Source organism: Meriones unguiculatus, chromosome 7 (assembly GCF_030254825.1).
Source record: "Meriones unguiculatus strain TT.TT164.6M chromosome 7, Bangor_MerUng_6.1, whole genome shotgun sequence".
NCBI lineage: Eukaryota > Metazoa > Chordata > Mammalia > Rodentia > Muridae > Meriones > Meriones unguiculatus.
Genome location: NC_083355.1, coordinates 104275348 through 104297224, shown reverse-complemented (window position 1 = coordinate 104297224; position 21877 = coordinate 104275348). Strand labels below are relative to the sequence as shown.

Sequence of the window (21877 nt, the reverse complement as noted above, 5' to 3'; positions counted from 1 at the left end):
TTGCTTATTTATATTTATTTATTTTTAAGTGATGTATGAAACTCTATGTGGGTTGCCCAACAATATCTTGCAGAACATTCAAATCAGGGTAAATACATTTATCTTCCTAACTACTTCTCATTCTTTATGATGAAGACATTAAAATTTATTTTACGTTATTTATTTAATGTGATGGGTAGTGGTGGTGGCTGTGCATGCCACAGTGGCCCGTGGCCATCACAGGACAACCCTTGGGAGCCAGTTTTCTCCTTCCCATGTTGTCCTGGGAGTTAAAATCAGGTCATCAGGCTCAGCTGCAAGGGCCCCTGCCTACTGAGCCATCTCACCAGCCCTCCAAGTGGTTTCTTCCAGCTTTCTAACAATGCCGTGGTCCTTATGCATAGTCTTGCTGTTGTGTATTAGACTGCTGGGAAGTCTTTTCCTATCTCACTCTGACTTTCCTCTCTTACTTTCTAAGCCTTTGATAACTTCCATAGTTCTACTTAGTTCAAAACGACTTAGTTCAATTTTCTTAGTTTCAAAAGTATGAAATCTTTTTTGTTCATGTGTATGCATGTATGATTTGTATGTGTGTATGAATGCACATACATCCAGAAGCCAGAGATCAACCCTGGGTGTCGTTCTTCAGCAGCTCTATACCTTGTTTAATTTTGAAACAAGGTTTCTCACTAGACTGGGGCCAACCATGTAGGTGAGGCTGGCTGAGCAATGAGCCCCAGGGATGTTTACCACCATGCCTGGTGTTGTTTTGTTTTTGTTTCTTCTTCCACGGATTCTGGGCACAGAACTCATTTTGCTGACCAATCTATTTCCTCACCCCCGAGACCAATGCTTATATTCAACGCATGAGGGCGATTTGTGCCATGGTTTGTTTGCCTCTACAATTTCTGTTACATGAGGTGTGTCTAGACCTAAGATAATGTAATAACCATTGACAAAGCATAGTAGACACCTGTTAGGAAGTGGATATTTTACATATATTATGTCATTCAATCTTCCCAACGGTGTTTGCCCTGTTTTGGGCCCCCAAAGGCTTAAGAACTGAAGGCTGGTGGATGACTGGAAAACCTTTAAGAGTGCTCTATGATGAACTTGAGTTTCTTGCTCAAATACTTGTGTGTGGTCAAACTTTCTGTCATTTAGGAAGTAAAAAAAGACCAGAATGCCTTGCATCTAACAGAAGTATTTTCTGTTTCTTCTCTCCATACTCATTGGGAATCAGTCTTAGATCTGGGGTATTTTCTGATCTCTGCCTACTATGACTTAAGGGTTTATTCTTATGTTTATCTACAGTCTTTAACACAATACATGTGTGTAGTTTTAATTGCCACATATGTGCCAGTGAGGTGATTGTGTTTGTCCTTCGAGTCGTGCTACTTCATATGTATGCAAACTTCCACGCATGTAGAGCAGCACAGTGGCTGCCCGCTTTGTCTCCGCATAGCGGAGTCCAGTCCGGCAGGATAGAGAGCTATTTAAAAGTGGTTTGTAGTATTTAAAAGCAGTTTTCCCTTAGAATGATTTTCTGTGAGTTGGAAAATAATATTATTGGAAAAATAATATTATTGCATCTCACCACAGTCAGGAAGGAGTGACCAGTGGATAGAAAATTGGATTTCCTGGACAGATTGCATGAAATTGGCTTGAAGCAAAGCTAGGCATTTACTTTGCGCCACTGAGAACAAATATAGAGTATTCAGAACAGCATAATTCTGACAAAATGCCCAGATATCTTTGAAAAAACAAAGCTGGTGATGGATTTTCTGATAAATGAAAACTTGGTTCAATGGAACCCTTGGGAGACTGATAGTTCACTGTCCCTGAGATGCAGAAAACAATAGCGCTTATGGAGGAGATGGTCTCATTCATCACTCCATCGACTCATGTATCTGTTTATGGCTCATTCTTGGTATTGCTACAGAACTCCTCTGCAAACAAGTTATGAGTTAGGTGCTGAGGTTAGATAGGATGAGACCAAGACACAGTTTGAATAAGTTGCTAGACTCCCTGTTCTCCATTTTTCATTGAGAACAAAATATAAAATCTTCTGCCCTTGAGTGCTAGAAAGCTAGAAGGAACAATTTATCAGGAAGGGTTTAGACTGTGGTGTGATGAGCACTCTGTAGAAGCTAGTGATGGGTGTGGCTGCTTTTCTTGCTTGGAACTTCAAGCAGCAGTTCATTTATGGGGCAGTACTGGAATTAATAGATTGAGCCTAGGGTCTTGGCAGACAGATGCTCCAACACTGAGCTGTATCCCTAGGCTTAAAGCAGCATTTCACAAGAAAGATATGGAGGTTGCCTTTGTCGTAACATTTGACTGTATGTAGACATGTCTTTGGTTGCCACTCAGCAGAGGTACTGTAGATATCTAGTGAGTAGAAGTCAAGGAGACCACTAAGTACCTTATAAAATACAGCCTAAGGATAGCCAAGTTTATCAACTAATACTCTGGACAGGAAATATGTACAGGAAGAGGTATGTAACCAATAATGTGAACTCTCTGGATTTGAGCTTTTTGAAAAATGTTAGGCCCAAAAGGCCAATGAATCAGAAATACAGGGATGATTTATGGATATTTATCTCCTTTCATCTCCACAACTATCTATGCCATGAGTACTGTCTCTAGTGCTCCTCTACAGTTGATGAATCAAGACACCAGGAGGTGAAGTTATATGTCTAGGATTACCTGAGGAATAAGTGCGAGATGCATAATTTATTGCCAGGCAGTTTGAACACATTATCCCATGCCCACCACCAATGAGAGTGGTTCATTAGATAGACCATAGCTCATGGGCATCTCAGTGTCTTGAGAGAGAACTACAGTGGTTGGCTGTTTGAGCTGAGATGGATGGGAGGAGGATGAGGGGAAATGAATTAGGGAAAAGAAGATGGGCTGGATTTAGAAGGTCCCCCTCCCCATGCCTTGCAGAGGAGTTTGGAAATTATAATGTAGGAAGTGGGAACATAGAGGCTAGAAAAAGAAATCTTTTACCAAAGAGGAAGACAGGTTGGAGAAGAGAGAAGTTGGAAGACCACTAGGGAGAATGTTGCAACATCACGTGTAATGTAAAGGAGGACAAAGTTTAAGTCATGTTAGAGTTGGGTAGATCTGACCTTTTACCCACTGAACCTGAGATTCCTCCTCTTTGTAACGAGAGTAGTTGGTCCTCGCAAAGATTCCAGAGAGTACTGGATGCCATAGTGCCTGAATAGAACCTGAATGCTATTGCCCTTTTTCTGACCAACTGTCTGTCTTGCTTCTCCAATGTGACTTGCAAGGAATGTAATGAAGTGAAGAAGGGTAGTCAGGCTCACATATGCTTTTTGCCTTGGAGTAAGATACCTTCAATGTGTTTTTGAACTTACAGTTTCTGTGGACTTGATATGGTGCTCCTTTTGTCTTGAGAATTTCTTTATCTCCAAAGCTCTCACCTGTCACAATTGCTAATCTTCCTGATACAATTCCAGCGCAATTGTATCAGACACTTATGCACTGACTAGTCTTGGTGAAGGCCATAAAAACATTCATCTTCTGTAATCCACAGAACATAAAATCATGAGGGGCTACAGTGACTGATGGGGGAAGGAAGGGTGCTTCAGCTGTGTGCATGCTAATTTGTGGTAGTCGTTTATCAGGATGAGTTCTTGGGTGTTTTATGGCTGTGGATGTCCTCAGTGGAGCTCATGTGGTCACTTGACAGCTGTTTCTTCTGATAGATACACACTCCTACGACAAGATATTTCACAGGAGAAGGTTGTTTGCTGCATAAGGTGCCCATCAGAGAGGATGTTTACTCATTCGGTCTAAGTGCCTGCATATAACAAGGATTTATTTTGCTCTCATTTGGAAGCATGTCTGGGGGTAGGTTGGTCTCATTCCAGAAGAGTAAGTGTGATCGGGCTACTTTGCTTCCTGAAAGCCGACTTTCTTGACATACTTCATTGCTGCCAAAGATAAATTGCTTAAATTCTTAGAACTCCCTTGACCTTAACGTTGGCACCTTCTGTTAGGGGCGGTCTTTCTGTCTGATAGTCTCATAATTTCCAGTGGCCTGACATGAGCCTGGTCCAGACTGTGTGGGAGTGTGTGACACTGTCTGTTCTCATCCTGCTGTCTCTTACCCTCCACGGCTGGTCCAGTGACACTCTGATGACAAACAGGGACTTTCTTACTGGATTTTACTTTATGAGTTATTAAATTTTAGGTGGTGGTGATGGTGGTTGATGGTGTGTGTGTGTGTGTGTGTGTGTACCTGAGGGGAACAGAAGCAGGCTTCATATCTTCTGAACTTGGAGTTATAGGAGGTTGAGAGTCTGTGTTTGCTGGGTACCAAACTTGGGTCCTCTAGAAGAACAGCAGGTACTCTTATCATCTGAGCCATCTCCCCAGCCCCTTTATAACCTCTCATGGATTTTTAACATTTCCAAATGGAGTCTAAGGTGCTTTACTCGGAACCTGGGCCTTAAGCAGTATTTGAAGAATACCGTTTGACACTTTTCTTGAGTATTAAATGTGTGGTTGAGTGCTAGGCAGTTTATATACCACCTGGCTTTACATGAGTCTTTCCGTGCCCGTATAGGTGACAGTCTTTACTGTCCTAATTTTGCAAAAGGGAAGGTTCTGCAGTGACAAGAAGAGAGCAAATTCAAGCAAGATTCTTGCCCTCTTAAACTTTGGAGTCATGCTCATTTAATTAGAGCTCTGCTTTGGCAGGACACAACGGGCCTGTACAGTACGTACTAGATCAAGAGAAACGCCTCCTCGCTAGGGGGAAATACACTCCAATGGCTCCTCCTGAGACTCAGTGTTCAGCTGTTCCCCCCTCCCTCATGGATCTGTAACCTTTCTCACCACAGTGTCTGGGGTTGGTCTGTTGATCTCTTGATTAATTGATGCTTCTTAGGCTTGATCCCACCACGCTTTAGTCAAAGAGTATTGAATTTAAGACGTGGGCAACTGCATGAGGGAGCTGGATTCCATGCTGTGGTCGAGGCTATGGACATTTTGGTCACGGTGACTGAAGGTAAGATGAGGGCTAGAGATGACAAAGCACTTTAGAATCAATTGTGGGAGAATTGCATGATGCTTGGCCATTTGCTAAGGCTGTAGGAGTAGCCGTTTTGTCCTGCTAACACCCTATGCACTCACTGATTCACTCACTTAGTGACTGTGGATGGTCCACTGTGTGCCAGACATGAGCATAGATCTTGGAGATGGAACAGTGAGTCAGAGACACAGGAAGGCTCTGTGCTTCTGGGGTTTGTAACTAAGATGACCTGCTATACCCATTCTGTGCTTCTGGAGTAATTGTTAATTATAACTCACCTCTTTCAAAGTGTCCTGGCTATAAAGACCTTATATTTGTAGATAAAGGGATAGGCAAGACTTATGAATATTGCCATGTAAATATTTGTAAGTAAAAAGAGGATGAAAGAGGAAATTAAAGTCCTCTATCTTGCAAGTGCAGAGACTATAGACATCTGCTTCCCCTGGCCAAAAAAAATCCATTTTTTATTTTTTTAAATTATTTCTGTTGTTTTTATCTAAAGCCTTGTACATACTAGCCAAGCATCTTGCTACTAAGCTGAGTCCCTGGCTCCAGAAAATTCTTTGGTTGCTATGAGCTATAAGGCCTTCATTTCTGGCTAGGTTGTTAACAGTTCTTCTCTGAATGATCTTTCTGTCTTGTCTGTGCGCGAACAGAGTCCCTAGGATTCTACAGCCGCCTGCGTCTCCACATGTTTCAGAATGGAAGCATTGTAAGGAAAGCGTGGTGTCTTAGTTAAGATTTCTGTTGGGGTGTAGAGACAGCATGGTGGCTGAAACCCTTATGAAAGAAAGTGTTTAACTGGGGCTGGCTCACAGTTCAGAAGTTTAGCCCATCGTCATCATGGCGGGAAGCATGGTGGCATGCAGACACATGTGGTGCTAGAGATGGAACTTAGGGCTTTACATCTGGATCGGCAGGCAGCAGAAAGAGAAAATGACAATTGGCCTGGCTTGAGCATCTGGAGCCTTAAAGCCTACCCCTAGTGATGCACTTCCTCCAATAAGGCCACACCTACTCCAGCTGGGCTACACCTCCTAATAGTACCATTCCCTATGAGCCTGTGGGGGCCATTTTCATCCAAACGACCACAGATGGTTTCTGAGATATTTGTGCATCAGGCTGTGATTCTAGAGTCCCAAACCAGCTCACCTCTGCTCTTTCCCTGCCCTGGGCTGCTTTTCATCCAGTCAGCCCAGCCAGCAGTGACCTCTGACAGTGATGGTTGGGTCCTTGGTGCCCAGGAACACAGATCTGAGGGGTGACGTAATTCTTCCTGGCTGGCCAGACTTGCAGTCAGAGGGGTTGCTCTTTAGTCAGCAATTCAGTCATGCAGAATGATTGTTCAAAGTATGCAAGATCAGGCCTGCAGCCCCTGGCCTACCTCTGCAGACCTCCACTTCATTATTATTATTGCTTCTCCCCCACAGGGTTGTTGGTTCTGTCACTGTTTTGGGCAGAGGATCTCAAGCTTTTAAGACAGACATTAAAGAGCTAATGGAAATTGGCATGGCCTTGGAAAATGAATTAGCAAAGAAGGATTTGGTGTTTCAAAAACCAAAACCCCAAAACTCTCAAAAACAAAAACAAAAAAACAACCAAAACCCAGAAATAGATACTAGTGAGTTCACATTTCTACACAAACATGTCTGTGTTGGCTTTTGTTTGAAGTGTCGCTGTATGTATTGTGGAACAATGAATTTTTGATGGTGGTTTGTACAGGTAATCCTATTATTTGCAATCCGTGCTATTCATTTGGAATAACTAATATTTGACTAATATTTGGCCTGAAGCAGGTACTATTTTAGGCTTTAGCAATTTTTATAAAGTACGAGGTGTGAGATGCAAACGCTGCCCTGTCCTCCGATCGCCTTCAACAGAGTAAACTTCACAGCTAGCTCATGTAACATAGTGATTGCTGCTCTGCTGCTTTGGGAGTGTGCCTCATCTATTCTCCACAAGGAGGCAAGATTCTCTCAGAGGGGGCAAGCAACCGAGGGATTTTTGCTCAAAGGTAGAACTGGGAAGCAGACAAGACTCCAGAAACTTTGCTTTTTTTAAACCACAGTACTCTATTCCTGAGTTGGGGAGATGGGCTTGGCTTGTATGGAGTCCAACTTCATTGGTTTGAGAGACTAGGATGCACTTGGGCTCTCAGTCATGGAAAGAGAGATCTTAAACTCGACCTACAGGACCCCTGAGATAGAGTCATGCACCCGTGAGTGGAGTGTAGACAGTAACTTGTTGCTGGCTGTCTTCTTCAGGAATATGACTTTGTATCTGAACACTAGGACTAGGCTAGTGTGTTTTGTTTGAAAGCCAGAGAATAAAAGCTATCATTAAGAGTAGCTTTTCATTCTTTGTTGAGAAGATTTATTTTTCTCTTCTTAATGGAAATGGGAAGAAGAAGCAAAAAAAAAAAAAAAAAAAAAAAAAAAACCCAACAACAACAACAAAAAACCTTATGGGTTCAGGATGACCACTGAGCAAGTGAAGATTGTCCTTAGGCTCCTTTAAAATGGGGGCAGTCATGTCAGTTCTGAACTGTCTGCATCACCTTGCACAGGGAAAGAACAGATAAGGTTTAGGAAAGTGTTCAGAAGCTCAAAAGAAAGTTGTCTGTAGAAGACAGGAGAAGGCTAGTGTTAAAGGCTGTAGGCTGTCTTCACCCTGCCACTTACCAATTCGTGGTTTCCAAGTGACCCTGAACAGATTGCTTTTTATTTTTTGTCTCATTTGAGACTATCCTCCTATCATCCAGGGTTTTTGTGAGAACCAAAGAGTCTATCATATTGCAAATGCTGGCTGCTATCATTAATTTTAAGGGTATTCTAGAACTATTTTCCAGAGTGTCTCTGATTGTCCCAACTTCCTTGTTTCTACCTTAATCAAACTGTTTATCATAGACATGCTGATTGTATGTATGGACTCATTCTTTCCTGGGCTTAGGGCATAAAATATGAACTCAGGGTCAAAGTTGACACCAAAGAACAAGAAGGGGTCAAGCAAATAGAGTCAAGTACAAGGAAACCACGAGAGCCCCTCTTAGCAATATTTTTAATTGTCTATTAAGTTCAGGCTCTCTCTAATACTGTCTGTAAGCTCACACTGCAATGAATTGGATTAGCTGCTTAAATAGACTAGTAAGTGATCTTATTATTTCTTTATTCTTATTGCTATCATAATTACATTTATTTCTTTAGTGAGTTTTGGTGGAGGGGGCATGCATGTCATAGAGCCTATATGGAGGTCAGAGGCCAACTTTTAGGAGCCTCAGGGAGTCAGATCTAGCAACATGTGCCTTAATCTGCTGAGCCATCTTGCCAGCCCTACTATCTGTCTCTCTGTTTATCTGTGTATCTATCTATGTATCTATCAATGTATCAATCTCTCTACATCTATCTATCTATCTATCTATCTATCTATCTATCTATCTATCTCAGCAATTGGATAGACCCATGTTCAATAGAAGTAGTCTAAAAGTAAAGAATCCATGGAACATCCATCAGGTATTCTACTCAGGACCAGGGTGATTTTCAACATTGCTTGGCAAATTTGTTATTCAGTTTGTAGAGGCTGAGCCCAGACTGAGATGAAAGGCTAGTGTTTAGCCAGTCTGAGAGTTTATCGATCATATCAATGTCAACACATATATTCCTGTTTCCTTAGTGTTCTTATTGCATTCATTGTGGTTTATTTTATTCTTCTACATAGTCATGTGGGGGAGAAATTTTATTATATCACGAGGCACAATTTAGATAGAAGTTAAATAAGCTCCCCATACTGTATTTGGTCCACCATGACAATACTGAGCTAAGTTAGTCTTATAGTGAGGTGATAATGAGTTGAGTTTTAGAACCTCTTCTCTTCCCTCGATCAAAGGACTTGGGATCATGAGAAAGTCTAGGCTTCCTAAGACCAGGGGCTAGGGATATGCATGCTGGCTCATTCTGAGTTTCTCTAATCATATAAATAGACCTTCTGATCATCTGTCCTTTCTGAAGGTGGCTTTCAATTTAGATTTATGGTCAGGATATGAAGTTCCGATGAGAGCCTGCTGCCTGCCTCTCCTGGGATCTGAGGAAAGGCTAATATTTGCACATAACTGAATATTCAAAGCAGCAGGAAACAAACACCACAGTGATACTCACCTGAGCTCTGCAGGTGCTTCTCCCTTTGTCTTTCTGAGAGTATCTCTTTGCAGAGGGGGCTTGGGGGGCTTTGAGGGCTTTGACGTGGTGCAGTTAGGGAGGCCTCTGGATTATGGTAAATTCTCCCACAGCAGCACAGGCCTGATGTCATAAAGACCCTCTGCCTGGATGGAAGAAGACCATAGCTTCCTTTCTGTTTTCCCAGTCTTCTCACAGCAGTTGAGATGTCTCAGCCTGTGTATCTATGACTGGTGTGGTGAGCTGAATATCTGAGATGGTGGGAAAAAGGTACCCTAAAACTCAGAATGGACATATCTGTCTTTACAGAGTTTGGCTCAATGATATTCCTGCTGATGATCCTAATAGCATCACTGGCTAGATTTTCCATCCACCAGATGTGAGCTGTGGTCCAGGTACCTCACTATCCTCACTCCCACATGTCCCATGGTCAGTAGTGATGGCTGTTATATATAGTCAATGTGAGAGCAATCATAGAACTCAAAAGGGATTCCTATTGTTTTTATTTTTATTGTTGCAGAATGAGACTTTAATACCTGAGCTTTTGCACGCATTGCTAAAAGTCTTGATAACAGCAAGGGAGAAAGAATTTCCATTTTGTAGATCAGAAAACAGGTTCAAGAAGCTGGGCGACTTTGCACAGTCCTAGTGTGGCTTTTTTTATGTTTATATTTTCAGGAATAATATGCACAATGCTCTTTACCTGTCTATACCGAGGCAAAGATGACCTCTGACCTTGGCAGCCTGCCTAGTTGAGTATGGTTCCAGACTTCCTACCCTCTCACTGTCTGATATTTTGAAGCAGCTAAATTCCCCTCCACCAGCCCTGGGCACACTCCCTGCTGAGTCAATGAATTATTTATATGTTAAGTACTTTTGAAGCAGAGGAAAGGAGGAAAGACTGTTGCAAACAAATTAATATCATCTTCCTGCTTCTCACCTGAGGCTCCTCTTCTACCATAAAGGAACAAGACCATGTCTGTTGGGATTTTGAAGCATTGAGGGTGTTTGGGGTGTAAGGTGTAATGCACTTGGCTTGCTAAGCCTTTCTCTTGGGGCTCGTGGCTTTCCTTCCCTACATTCATAGCTGAACACATGCTCACTTTGAGTGTGCATTTGGAGCCTCTTCCGACACTCACACACCATGCCACCTGAACCCCTGACTAAATATCCAATTCATCAGTTCCTTTGTTGATAATGCTCTGTAGGGGTGAAGAACTTGGGGACCCAGAGATGTGGGCGTACCCTCAGATCCGGTCCTTTCTTTTCGTCCTGTGGTATAAGCTATTAGCAAAATGTCTGTGCCTGGGTTATAATTGAGCTGTGGTTCCAGCTTAAATTTTTAACAGATCTAGTCTTCATTCTGGAAATGCCTTAGCTTAGATGGTAAATCCAATGGATACCCTAACTATGTGCATCCGTGTGTGTGGCACAAATCCATTGATTTCTTCAGCTAATCTGGGACAAGTGGGATTGGCTCTTCGGTTGTTTGTCTTCATGGTGCCTCATAAAGAGAGAGAGAGAAACAGATGATCTCACCAAGTACACAGATCATAGGAGAAAAGCCCCAGACATTTATTGGTCCCATGTGGGCCATCATTTATCCCTGTGCAGCGCTAACACTCATGATGGCATCTTGTGCTGTATTGAAGTGTGATTTACACGGCCTAGCATCCTAACAGGAGCCTGGCTGGGTGTCCTGCAGGGAAAAGTCACCTCTCCCTCCCCTGTTCTTGGACCCCTCACAGCAGGCTTATTCTTTGGGGCTGGAGCTTCTCTCTTGTATGTTCAGGTTGCTCTTGATGCACGGTGGTAGGACGCAGAGGTAGAGGGAGATAGAGTATACATTCTTTTAGATGCCGCCCTCCTCCAAGTCAGTGTGCCCTCTTGTTTTTGTCTCCCTCCCCTTTTTAAAATCTTTTTTTTTTTTTTACAAAAAGATTGTTTCGCCTGACCACGCATGTATCTGTAGGGTGGTGGCTGCCATTTTTATGATTATTTCATATACTAAGAAGTAGAAACGTTTTCCTTTCCCACCTCTGGAAAGCTTGTGTGCTGTGTCTATTACCTTAGCTTATTCATTCATTTAAGCACTTGCTCTAGCGTTGCCTCTCAAGCCATTTGCTAGGCAGCTGGCTTGGTGCTGGAAATTCTAACTCAGGGGTCAAACAGGAAATTCCATGAGGGTGGAATTAGAATAATGTCTTCTTATATGTAGTATCTATCTATCTATCTATCTATCTATCTATCTATCTATCTATCTATCTATCTATCTAATCTATCTATCTGTCTGTCTATGTACCTATATATGTCTCTATGAATCATCTATCAATAGTATATATCATCTACCCTTTTCCTATTATATATCTGTCTTTCATCTATCAATACTTCATTTACTAATCACCTACCATCTATCACTTGTCATCTGTCTGCCGATAAGACCTTTGTGACCTTGATAGTGGTGACTTTGTAGGTGAACAGATGTTGCTCACTGAGTCTAAGGCTGTTACCTTAGACTCAGTGATGTTAATGGCAGTTGAAGTTTCACCACGTAGCAACTTTAATTTTTTTTGAGATACTGGAGATTGAACCTAGCTAGAGTGGTGAACAGCTAGGCACGTGCTATCTCCCCAGATTCCATCTTTTAAACTCTATGGTATAGAATTCACTTGCATCCTTACCTGCACGATCAAATGTTCATGACTTTCTGGCTGCTTGAGAGAATCTCATGAAGCCCAGCTTGTCCTAGAACTCCATGTGTATTCTTAAACTCCTGATCTTCCTGCCTCAGGTTACCAAATTTTGAAATTAAAAGTACATACCCCCCATACCCAGCTTTAAGTTGACTTTTGTATCATGAATACAAAAATAACAAGAGCATTAATAACTAATTTTTAATGCTTTATTTGAGCTCAAGCCATTAAAACCATTGGAAAATACTTTAAAAATTAACAAAGTTAATTTTAAATAAAATTAATTTAAAACACAAATTAATAGACTTATTTAGAGTTACTGATATTTAATTAAAATACTGTTCCTACTGTATATAATTTTAAAAAGCTAGATAAATTTTAAGTAGTTTCAGAGGCTCTCTGTGGTAGGCACCTGTACTGTTCCCTGTTTTCTCCCTCTTCTGATGTCCATCCGTTTTTCTGAATGAGGATTGGGCATCTTACCCAGGGTCCTCCTTCTTGCTTAGCTTCTTTAGGTGTACAGATTTTAGTATGTTTATGCTATATTAGATGTCTAATATCCACTTATAAGTGATTATATACCATGTGTTTTTTTCTACTTCTGGGATATCTCACTCAGGATGATCTTTTCTAGTTCCCATCATTTGCCTGCAAATTTCATGATTTCATTGTTTTTAATTGCTGAGTATAAATGTACAACAATTTCTGTATCCATTCGTTAGTTGAGGGACATTTGGGTTGTTTCCAGATTCTGGCTATTATGAATAAAGCTGCTAAGAACATGCTTGAGCAAATGTCCTTGTTGTATAGTTGAGCACATTTTGGATATATGCCTAGTAATGGTATAACTGGATCTTGAGATAGCACTATTCCTAATTGTCTGAGAAAGAGCCAGATTGCTTTCCAAAATGATTGTGCAAGTTTACATTCCTACCAGCAATAGAGGAGGGTTCCCCTTTCTCCACAACCTCTCCAGCATGTGTTGTCCACTTGAGTTTTTGATCTTAGCCGTTCTGATGGGTGGAAGGAGAAAAATCAAGGTCATTTTGACTTGCATCTCCCTGATGACTAAGGATGTTGAGCAGTTCTTTAAGTGTTTCTTTGCCATTCAATATTCATCTATTGAAAATTCTCTGTTTAGCTCTGCACCCCATTTTTTAAAAAAAATTTATTTTATTAATTACACTTTATTCACTTTGTATCCCCCATAAGCCCCTCCCTCCTCCCCTCCCAGCCCCACCTTCCCTCCCCCTTCTTCACGCATGCCCCTCCCCAATTCCACTTATAGGGGTAGGTCCTCCTCTCCTTCCTTCTGATCTTAGTCTATCAGATCACATCAGGAGTGGCTGCATTGTTATCTTCTGTGGCCTGGTAAGGCTGATCTCCCCTCAGGGGGAAATGATCAAAGAGCAGGCCAATCAGATTATGTCAGAGGCAGTCCCTCTTCCAATTTCTATGTAACCCACTTGGACACTAAACTGCCATGGACTACATCTGTGCAGGGGTTCTAGGTTATCTCCATGCATGGTACTTGGTTGGAGTATAAGTCTCTGAGAAGACCCCTCTGTTTAAATTTTCTGGTTCTGTTGCTCTCCAGAGAGCAACAGGGTTCCTGTCCTCTCCAGATCTTACTATTTCCCCACTTTAAAAGCTGTATCCTATTTTTTTTTTTCAATGCAGTTTATTCAGGAACCTTGAACAATCATCTCACCCTGGGGAAAGCCAGCCCACAGCTTAAATAGCCTCTGGGTAGCCAATCCAGGCATGCCATGTGGGCAATGCAGATAGGTCCACATACATGGAAGCAAGCCAGATCCTCAGCCTTAGCCAAATGTGGAATTGTTCGTGACAGAGAGCACTCACCATCGGGAAGGTGGAAGGCAGAAACCAGCTCCATCTGTATCCTATTTTTTAATTGGATTACTTGATTTGTTGCTGTGTAACTTCTTCAGTTCTTTATATATTCTGGATATTAGTCCTCTGTCAGATATAAGGTTGGTGAAGATCCTTTCCCAGTCTGTAGGCTGTTGTTTTGTTCTCACAACGGTGTCTTTTGCTTTACAAGAAGCTTTTCAGTTTCATGAGGTTTTATTTATTGATTGTTGCTCTAGACTCTGTGCTGTTGGTGTTCTGTTCAGGAAGTTGTCACCTGTGCCAATGAGTTCAAGGCTTTTCACCACTTTTTCTTCTAACAGGTTTAGTCTGTCTGGTTTTAGGTTGAGGTCTTTGATCCACTAGGACTTAAGTTTTGTGCAGGGTGATAAGTATGGGTCTATTTGCATTTTTCTACATGTAGATGTCTAGTTCCATTGATCCATCAGTCTTTTTTTATGCCAGTACCATGCAGTTTTTATTACTGTTGCTCTGTAGTACAGCTTGAGATCAGGGATGGAGATACCTCCAGAAAATCTTATTGTTGAGGATTGTTTTAGCAGTTCTGGATTTTTTGTTATTCCATATGAAATTGAGAATTTTAATTTCAAGGTCTGTAATTTCAAGAATTGTGTTGGTAATTTGATGGTAATTGCATCGAATCTGTAGATTGCTTTTGGTAAGATGACCATTTTTACTATGTTAATCTTGCCAAGCCGTGAGCATGGGAGATCTTTCCATCTTCTGATATCTTTTTCTATTTCTTTCTTCAAAGACTTGAAGTTTTAGAGTTACAACAAGGTACTTTATGTCCTTTGTGGCTATTGTGAAGGGTGTTGTTTCCCTAATGGGTGTTGTTCTCAGCCCATTTGTCTTTTGTATATGGGAAGGCTACTGATGTTTTTTAGTTAATTTTGTATCCAGCCACTTTGCTGAAGGTGTTTATCAGCTGTAGGAATTCCCTGGTAGAATTTTTGGGATCACTCATTTATACTATCACATCATCTGCAAATAGTGATACTTTGACTTCTTCCTTTCCAAATTGAATCCCCTTGATCTCCCTTAATTGTCTTATTCCTCTAGCAAGGACTTTAAGAACTATGTTGAAGAGATATGGAGAAAGTGGGCAGCCTTGCCTTGTCCCTAATTTCAGTGGGATTGATTTAAGTTTCTTTCTGTTTAGTTTGATGTTAGCTATAGGTTTTCTTTAATTGTTTCACTGCCATTTAATCTTCCTCTATTGAGAGTTCTCTGTTTTGCTCTGTACTCAGCAGGGGATCCAAGCAGATGCTGAGACTCATAGCCAAATGTTGGGCAGAGTGGAAGAAATCTTATGAAAGAAGGGAGAGATAGCAAGACCTGAAGGGGACAGGAGCTTCACAAAGAGAGCAACAGAACCAAAAAATCTGGGCACAGGGGTCTTTTCTGAGACTGGTACTCCAACCAAGGACCATGCATGGAGATAAGCTAGAATCCCTGCACAGATGGCAGCTCAGTGGCCAAGTGGGTTTCCTAGTAAGGGGAACAGGGGCTGTTTCTGGCATGAACTCAGTGGCTGGCTCTTTGATCACCTCTCCCTAAGGGGGGAGCAGCCTTACCAGGTCACAGAGGAAGACAATGCAGACAGTCCTGATGAGACCTGATAGACTAGGATCATAGGGAAGGGAAGGAGGACCTCCCCATCAGTGAATTTGGAGAGAGGCATAGGAGGAGATGAGGGAGGGAGGGTGGGATTGGGAGAGGTTAGGAAGGGGGGATACAAAGTGAATAAATTGTAATAAATAAAAAATATAAAAAATGTAAGTATTTTCACTATAAGTAAGTGATAATTGTTTGGGGGTATAAATATGTTTACTATATTGAAACATTATACAATGTATAACATATACTAAAGCATCACATGGTACCTCAGAAATACAATACATTTTTTAATCAGTTACAACTTTAAGAACTGATCCTCAAATTCAAGTGATAACAGGTATATCTTCCAACTTCTTCATTTGGTTTGTATGTGTGTGTGTTCTGCATTGTAAGTGGAGATCAGAAGACAACCTAGGATTCTGTCTTCAGAAACTTCATTTACCTGCTATGAGACAGAGTCTTTCATTGGTCTGTTGGGTTAGATGGGTAGCCATGAGAGCCTTGGACCCTCTTGTTTCTCCCTCTCCACAGCTGGGATTAAAAACATAATCCTTTATGCCTGGCATATTTTTTTCTTTTAAATGGAGAATAATTGAACTATCACGATTCCCAACAAGCCAAATGAAACCTGGCTTATCTACGTGTATAAGTGTTCAAGGAAGTAGTCTAGTTGGAAATGACCCCTGTGAGGTCCCTCTTGACAGCATTCTCGGACAATGGCTGTGCTTCATCCTCACGTGGATATGAAGATGGAAGGAGGAGAAGTGGAGCGTGTTCTGGGTATTGCATGTAGAGAACTGAGCAAAAAGTATCCACTTTGGGCTGGACAGGATCTGAGTCAAGGATTCTCTGCTTTCTGGCTTTGTGGTATCAGAGGCGGCATTCAGCTTTCCCATGCGAGCTGCAGTATCTCTGAAGTGGGAATGACACCCCCTTCTTGGGATCTGGGGAAAGGGTACACTGAAGGTACTTTTGACGTACCTGGCTCAGTGCAGGTGCTGGATGAGTATTGCTTTCCTTCCCTTTCAGTTGATAAACACTCTCTTTGAGGGCTACAGGCAAAAACATTAAATATTTATTAGTTGCATTATTCAAGAAAACTGAGTCTGGAAAAGGCACCTTACTTCAGATCTTTTGACATAACTGTAATCATTCTCATTTGTCTTTCTTGCAAATCTATATTCTGTGCCTGGTGCTGGGTTTATTTATGATGTTTGTGTGAGATTTTCAGTTTAGGTTCTTGACTGAACCTAAACTCTCTTTCAGGTTTTATGGAAGGTATACATTATTAGTTTTCGGTGGTGTGATTTGAGGCCTGAGTGACTGAGGCCTTGAACCGTACTAGTGTAATGGGATCCATCAGAGGTGGATAGGCAATGAAGACATAAGCCTTGGTTAAGATTTTTGGGACATGGCTGGGTGGCCTTCACACAGCACAATAAAAGTGAGGTTTTAACACTGGAAAGCAGTCCCCACCTGTCTCCCCCCCTCAAAAGCAGAACAGAGGCCTTGAGGTGGCTGAGTTGGCAAAGTGCCTGCTATGCAAATATGAGGACCACAGCATCTGAATAAAACCCAGGTGTGAGGGCATGCAATGCTGGTGCTGGGGAAGGGGACACAGGAGGATCTCAGAGCTTGCTGGCCAGACAGTCTAGACAGCTGGTGAGCTCCAGATTCACTGAGGGATCTCATCTCAAAAGAATAAGTTGGTGAGTGACAGAGGAAGAAACCTCTGTGCTCATGTCTGGTGACCTTTGGCCTCCGCACATACATGTACACATGTGCACACATAACCATATGTACATGTACAAGCTCACAGGCAGCTCTGGGTTAATAAGTAGTTCTGTCATTCAATGCTGATTCAAACCATTGGCAAAAATATCTGTGCGCATCCCATGCAGCTGATGTTAAATTCCGAGGTGCTAGAGTTTATGTTAGAAGCCATAGCTAGCTCCATCATAACACTTCATATTCCTGGAGGCAAGGAAGATTTAGACTGAAGACTTAGACAGGGAATGTTGTTACCCTGTCACCTCATCCGTCTTATTTGCATGCAAAATCTATTCCACAACTTGTTTTTGTATCACCTCTGAAATAGAAGAGATATTTTTGCATATTTAAGCAGTTATTACATAAAAGAACAGAAAAAACAGGCAACAGAAAACTCTATGTAACCTGCCAAGGCTAAATAAAATATTCACTGTGTGGATGTTTATAGAACAGATCAATTATCCCTGTCCTAGAAGGCTTGGGTGATCTCATTGGTATCCACATCGAAGAGACTAAGGGCTTTCCAGGTGTCCTCTGATTTGTGACAGCCACTAGGCACCTGTTTGAACCAAGCTTAAAGGGGAATGTTGAGGACAAATAGCAACATGCTTCATTATTTGCGCCTTGCTCTCTCTCCGTTGGGTCATTCCGACTTCGCCCAGGATATGGAGTCTCAGTCTTCCCGAGTAGTTCATGCCTCTGTCACTTACTCCGTGAAGCTGCAAGGGGAGATCTTATCACAGCGCACATGTATGCACTGCTTGTGCCTGAGATGAACGATAGCTGCTTCTTCTTCTGCACCCTACCTGAAGCAGGGTGGCAGGACCCTCTCAGGAAGGGCCTCTGAGAGGATTTGTCTTCCTCTGTTCATGCTGAAGCTGCAGACACATTTTAGGGTTATTTGGAGTTGGTACGCAAGGACAAGCTGGACAAGGGCGCAACTGTGGAACCACAATGTATAGGCTTTGGGGGAGAGAAGGGAGAGAATTAGACCCCGAATGATGGGCATAGTTTGTGGGAGTGAGGGAGCACCCTGTAGAGTGGAGATATTCCAGTTGCTGAGAGATGGGACTGGGTCATCAATGGGGACAATGTAGTGGCCATATTGAGTTAGAATGTAGGTCTCCAGTAGTCACTGAGGAGTCGTCATTCAGGCTGATAAAAAAAAGCGATCAGGTCCGGTGAAATGGTTTGTTGGGTAACAGGGGCAACTATTAATCCCGAGGATCCGAGTTCCCTCACCAGAACCTACATGCCAGAAGAGAGAGAACTGAGTCTTTTACACTCAGGAGGCCCCCTGACCTCCGCACGTGCACTGTGGTGCCTGCACACCCCTACCCCCGGGTTAAAATTTCAACCACGAAAGAATAGTTGCTGTGTGTGAGGGTGAGTGTGCGCAATGATGGTTAATGAAACTGATGCTACAGCCGTGTACTGCGTAACAGTTCAGTCAAAAATGGGCTACATGTATGATGGTGGCACCAGGAAACTTACTGATATCAGAGTGATTTTTGTTTGTGTTGGTCTGCTTTATGGTGTTTAAACATTGAATGACCACGTCCCTGTATCACATGGCTGTCGCTGGTAAACCTAACCCTAACAAAGACAGACATGGGCTGAGAACATTAAAGGAGCCGACCCCCCTCATTGAATCCTTACAGCTGTGCAAAAAAAAGTTCTCACCCTCAATTTTCAAGAGGGTTAATTAGGCGTAGAGAGGCTGATATAGCATACCTAAGATTCCGATATTAATAACTGGCAGAACCAAGCTGGTCTGACCAGGTGCCCGAGTTTAAACTTCTGTGCTCCTGGAATAGACTCAGCAGAAAATATTTTAACGAGATGGAAAGGTGATGAATAAAAAATAAATCCATATCCCACCTTTCCAGAAACGACCACTTTGGGAGAACATTCTGCTAAGCATCTATCTGTACACATAGCAATGCATATGCATTTTGTACTATTGAGGCCACCTATGTCCTTAAGTTTTTATATAAATGGCCACATACTCTTAAACCCTCGATTTTCTCCCGCTTAAAAAAAATCATCTTCTGTGAATCTTGGCATCTGCCTCATTCCTCTGTTGGATGGAGCCTTTTAGAGGACCCTCTATAGTAGGCTCCCATCCTATTCCACTTCTTCTGGTGTCTATCCTGCTTGCCATTCTGAATGAGGTTTAAGCATCCTCCCTAGGGTCCTCCTTGTTGTTTAGCTTCTTAGGCTGTAGAGTTGGGCAGAGCACACTTCTTCTTTCTTATGGAAGAAGGGAGCATAGAAGGACATGGAGAGGACGAGAGACCCATAAGAAGACCAACAAAGCTGAACAACCTGAGCCCACGGGGTCCTGCACCAACCAAGGACCATGCATGGAGAGGACCGAGACCTCCTGCTCAGATGTAGCCGATTGGCAGCTCAGTCTCCATGTGGGTTCCTGAGTAAGGAGAGTAGGGGCTGCCTCTGTCATGAACTTGATTGCCTGCTCTTTGATCACCTCCTCCTGGAGATGTGGCCTTACCAGAGGAAGAGGAATGTGGCCGCAGAGGAAGAGGATCCAGGCAGTCCTGATGAGACTTGATAAGCTATGGGCAGATGGCAATAGTGGAAAACTCCCCCTTTCAGTGGACTAGGGGAAGGGAATGGGGGGGGGGGAGAGGGAGAGAGGGTGGGACTGGGGGGCTAATGGGTGTGTGGCATGCGCTTGATGCATGGCGTACCTTCTGCTGCACTGGTGGCATCTAGACCCTCGCAGGTTCTTGAGCAGTAGAGAAACATATTGGAAGCGTAAACATATCCTTCTAACCCATTCTTGTGCCTTCCCCTCTCCTTGCAGCACGCGCTCGACGCTGACAATGCAGGAGTCAGCCCAGTAGGAAACTCTTCTCACAGCAGCAGTCACTGGGACCTGGGAAGTGCCTTCTTCTTTGCCGGAACTGTCATCACGACCATAGGTACCCGCTCCTTTATTAATATCCCTTCCTCTGCACACCCTCCTGAGGAATGCTTAGACAGAACTCGTCTCCCTAAGGTGTGGGACCAGCTTCTCACCGCTCGTCAAGTGCATGCAGCTGTTGTGGCTGCTCTCGGTAGAAAGCCAAGCTATGTGAAGGTTCGGAATGAGCAGTTGGAGGGCATCTCAACGGAAGGGGCCTAACCTCGAGGCAAGAGTAGAGTGCACGGGTTGGTCAGTTGAGCTTGGATTGTTTGGATGCGCTCAGATCCCGTTTTAGGGATTGCAGCTCCTGGTAGAGTTATAGTGGTATGAAGATGTTTGACAAAGGTGTGGGGGATGCCCCTCTCCAGCTTCTTTCTTTCTTTCTTTCTTTCTTTCTTTCTTTCTTTCTTTCTTTCTTTCTTTCTTTCTTTCTTTCTTTCTTTCTTTCTTTCTTCTGTTCCAGAGAAAAGAAATACCTTTTATCTCCTTTGTCTGATGTTTTCAATATCCACTTCTGTGGCTTTAAATATTAAACTTGCACAGCCACTTCTAGAATTTTCAGTCTTAGGGACTATTTCTCAACTTTCCCACTGCAAATGGAAGCACTGGTCTCTTCCTTCCTTCCTTCCTTCCTTCCTTCCTTCCTTCCTTCCTTCCTTCCTTCCTTCCTTCCCATTGCACTTGCAGAGGGCTCCTCTTCAGGTATCCTTCTCTTCTTAGGAAAGTTTAATTACATACAACCTGAGTGTGTGCTGGAAGCTGACCTTGCACATACTCTCTGTGGCTGATGCTCATATGAACCATCATTGCCGCTTTCCTGCGACAGTGTATGCCTTATTTCATGTATTTAATTTTTATATGTTATATATGTTATACTCGGGTGTTGTGAGTTTCTGTCTTTGGTGTTACTTTATACTTACAATAGTATTAATAGCTTGAATGTTCTAGTTATTATCCAGTATGCATAGATCCTGATTATGAATAATGAGATCTCCTTTCCCCATCTTTCTCAACCACATGAGCTTTGAATAATAACCATGGGCTCTTAGCTAGTCCACAAGAACTTGTCCAGTATCTCAATTTCCTTTTGCATTATGTTCCAAGCATCAACCATTTTACACAAGAGACAAGAATGCATGATTTATATTCTGTTCGCTCACCCTCATCTTCATACTTGCTCAGTGTTAAAGCCATTGGTGCATCCTGTCTTTTCCTATTAGTTTCCTTTATCATCACTTGTTTGGCTGGAAATCACCTTCAGAAGTTAAGCATGGCTCCTGAAAATTCTGAGGGTGGTGGTGCTCGCCTGTGCCTCTGAACTCTGAAGATGGAGGTGGGAGGAGGCTGGGAGATAGCTTTAGCCTTCCAGAGAGGAACTTTATTTTTTATTTTTTAATTGATTTATTATTTATGACAATTTATTCACTTCGTATCTCTGTTGTAGCCCCCCCACATCTCCTCCCAGTCCTACCCTCCCTCCCTATTCTCCCCCTATACCCCTCCCCTATTCCATTGATAATGGAGGTCCTCCTTCCCTTCCATCTGGCTCCAACTTATCAGGTCTCATTAGGACTGGCTGCAGCATCTTCCTCTGTGGCCTGGTAAGGCTGCACCCCCCAGGGGGAGATGATCAAAGAGCTGGCCACTGAGTCCAGTTAGAGGCAGGCCCTGTTCTCCTTACTAGGGAGTCCACATGGAGACTGAGCTGTCTATGGTCTACATCTGAGCAGGGAGTCTAGGTCCTCTCCAT

At 42.7% G+C, this 21877-nt stretch overlaps 1 protein-coding gene across 3 annotated transcripts in view; it reads left to right on the top strand.

Annotated features, from left to right (window-relative positions):
* Kcnk10 (potassium two pore domain channel subfamily K member 10) overlaps positions 1-21877 on the top strand; it is a 138290-nt gene that overhangs the window by 57173 nt on the left and 59240 nt on the right. For all 3 annotated transcript variants that reach the window (XM_021641716.2, XM_060388000.1, XM_060387999.1), the window contains exon 3: positions 20026-20143. In XM_021641716.2, coding sequence (XP_021497391.1) covers positions 20026-20143 — 118 coding nt within the window. The remainder of the gene's footprint in view (positions 1-20025; positions 20144-21877) is intronic.